The 3,284-nt window shown below is 39.9% G+C and overlaps 1 protein-coding gene across 1 annotated transcript; it reads left to right on the top strand.

Moving 5' to 3' along the window:
* On the top strand, positions 315–3,282 carry LOC109838263 (U-box domain-containing protein 15-like; the record flags this gene model as incomplete). Its single annotated transcript, XM_020406720.1, has 2 exons — positions 315–534; positions 1,676–3,282. A coding segment is annotated over exon 2 (1,590 nt), but the record flags the coding sequence as incomplete, so codon positions are not given.

Genomic DNA, 3,284 nt, shown 5'->3' with positions numbered 1-3,284 from the left:
TGTCAGATTTTTTTGACATTTTGGCAGGTTTTCACCCTAAATCAGCTCTGAAAACCTGCCAAAATCTGACATTTTGGCACGTTTTCACCCCAAAAAAATAACAACCAAACAGCCCCTTAGGACAAGAAATTGCACCTTGTGGGAGCCTCGGAATCTTCAATTGTGAAGGAATTTGAATTTGAATTTCTCATCTTGCAACGGTCAGATCTTTGGTCATATTCGAGCCGTCCGATCTCTTTGTCGATCGCTCACTAATTAAATACAGGTCCCTCTCCTTCTACTTCATTTTTTTTCAGTACAAATTTTGTCCTTTAACCCAAAGGGGGATTCACTTTCGTAAGAAACAAAAGACCTCAGCCTTTCTACGTTCAGTCCAGTTAACGTTTCATTGTCTTGTGCTTCGAATCGAAGGCAGCAGAAATTTTGATCAAATCGATTTCAAAGAGAGGGAAGGGGAAAAAAATCTATGAGAGCAGCTCTTCTTCCTTGTATGCGGATGCGACGCAATTTAAAGTGGAAACTCGATTGATTGAGGTAATCCAAATCTCTAGCTTTGTTACCTGTTTCTTACCTCTTAATTAATTTCGGGGGAAATTTCAAGTATTTGCAGAAATTTGGAATCGCTTATCAGAAGTTTCAATTTTTTGTTAAAATTTGATTTTTTTTTGTTTGATTTTAGTAGATATTTAATGCTGAATTGGGTTCAAATTTGGAATGAAAATGCCCTTTTGATGATGATTCACTTTGAAGCCTCGAATATTATTTGTGAACATTTCTGTATATATATCTTTGCACCACTGGGTTTTTATCTCCCAAAGTTTTCATTAGCTGTACTGTAACTAAATTTTCACTGGATTATTTTCTTCTTCCCAGTTCTCAGTTGTCAAGAATCAAGTTTTAGTAGTAATCAAATGATAACGTTTGATACAAATTGCCTCCTTTTGATCTGAAACTGCTTTTGATCCCTCTTTCTGATAAAATCTTTAGAAACAACTTTTAGATTTTCGAGAGAAATACACTTTACCATACCACCGAATTCTGCCCGTTTGCATTTGCTGTAAGATTCCTTCCAAATTGTTTGTTGCGTCTTCACCAAAACAAAAGGAACAAGATTCTGTATCAAATTAATCAAACTAAAAATTTGGCAGTCACCTTGTTTTCTCCCTTATTCTCGAGAAACCCACCATCTCTCAGTTCCCAAACATGTAAGAGGTTTAGAACAGTCCGTGCTAAAAGCTGGATATCAAAGAGAGGGAACTCAAATGTTCTTAAACCCATAATTGACTCTCCATCTAGATATTGCGGAGACGAAACAGACCCCGACTCATGCAGCATGGGCTGGTTTTATACTAGTCTGGTCCTGGTCGAACACTGCAATCCTGGTATCCCCTTTAGTTTTGCACTAGATTAGCCCTGGAACAGCACTGCAATGTTCACCATCCGTGCCGTGTGCTCATTTGCAACTGGAAAGATAGGTGTACTCTTATACCATTCGATTTGTAAGAGACTCACCCCTAAAAACTAGCTGTTAGATGGAGCAAACTTAAATCTCTTATGAACCACAATTAACTTCCGATTTAGTAAAAACACACCCTAACAAAATCCCACTTTAATCCCTTATGATCTTCATTTTCTCCCATATGTTCATCATTCCTTCGACTTCATTTTCTCCCAGGATCAAAGAGCACCACAATGACGGAAGACTCAGAATCACTAGACCAGTGTCTTGCGCATGCCCGTAGCCTCATCCTTTCAGCCATCAAGAACTCAAAATCCACCAAAAGTTTCGTGGGTCGATGGACTTTGATCGTCTCCAAGCTCGAGCAAATCCCAAATTGCCTCTCTGACCTCTCCTCTCATCCACTCTTCGCTAAGAATGGTCTATGTAAAGAGCAGATACAGTCCATCTCCACTGCCCTTTCAGAAACAATTGCATTGGCTGAACAATGTTCTTGCAGGGAAATTACAGTAGGAAAGCTTCAAATGCAAAGCAATCTTGATTCACTCTCTGCAAAGCTTGATCTTTGTATTAAGGATTGCCACCTTCTGATAAAAACCGGAGTACTTGGTGAGTTGAATGTTCAGTCTTTGAAGATTTGCAGCGTGCCTGAGTTACTTGCCAGAGTTCAGATAGGAAATAGTGAAGCAAAGCATAAGGCAGTTGACGGGCTTCTTGAATCTTTGAGGAATGATGAGAAGAACGTGATTGTTTTCTTAAGTCAAAGCAATATAAATGCACTTGTTCAGTTGCTCACCGCTACTGCTCCTAAGATTAGGGAGAAAGCTGTCACAATAATTTGCATGCTTGCTGAATCTGGGAGTTGCGAGGGTTTGTTAATTTCAGAAGGTGTGATTGCTCCATTGGTTAAATTAATGGATTCTGGAAGCCTCACAGGGAGAGAAAAAGCTGTAGTAACACTGCAGAGGCTCTCAATGTCGGTGGATAATGCACGATTAATTTCCGAACATGGAGGAATTCTGCCATTAATCGAAATTTCTCAAGCTGGGGATTCAATTTCACAGTTGGCAGCAGTTGGGACTCTGAAGAACCTTTCGATTTTGCCTGAAATAGGGCAGAATTTGGTAGATGAGGGGATAATTCGGGTCATGATAAATTTGCTAGATTCTGGAACTGTGCTCGGCTTGAAAGAATACGCTGCTGAGTGTTTGCAAAATTTAACATCGCTCAGTGGCAACATAAAAAAGATTGTAGTTTCTGAAGGAGGAATTAAGAGCATCTTGGGTTATCTTGATGGTCCATTACCACAAGAATCAGCAGTCGGTGCATTGAGGAACCTCATAAGTACAGTATCGACAGAGAGTACAATTTCACTTGGGATTTTACCTCGAATAGTGCATGTGCTAAAGAACGGATCTCCAGGTGCTAAGCAAGCGGCAGCCTCTGCAATATGCAAAATATCTAATTCCACGGAAATGAAGAGTTTGATCTGTGAATATGAATGCTTGCCTTTGCTCGTAAATTTGCTCGAGGCTAAGTTAAGTTTGGCTAGAGAAGTTGCGGCCCAAGCCATTGCAAGCTTGATAAGTTGCCGACATAGTCGAAAGGAGGTTAAAAAGGATGAAAGAAGCGTTCCGAATCTAGTTCAGTTGCTTGATCCGAGCCCTCAGAATACAGCAAAGAAGTATGCAGTGTGTTGCCTTTTGTTACTGGTATCAAGCAAGAAGTGCAAGAGGATAATGATTTCTTATGGGGCTATTGGATATCTTAAAAAACTTTGTGAAATGGATGTGCAAGGTGCTAAGAAACTGCTTGATAGATTGGA

This window comes from Asparagus officinalis, chromosome 4 (genome assembly GCF_001876935.1).
Source record: "Asparagus officinalis chromosome 4, Aspof.V1, whole genome shotgun sequence".
Taxonomy (NCBI): Eukaryota; Viridiplantae; Streptophyta; class Magnoliopsida; order Asparagales; family Asparagaceae; genus Asparagus; species Asparagus officinalis.
The sequence above is the reverse complement of the archived record's forward strand: the minus strand, read 5'-3'. Positions and strand labels throughout refer to the sequence as shown.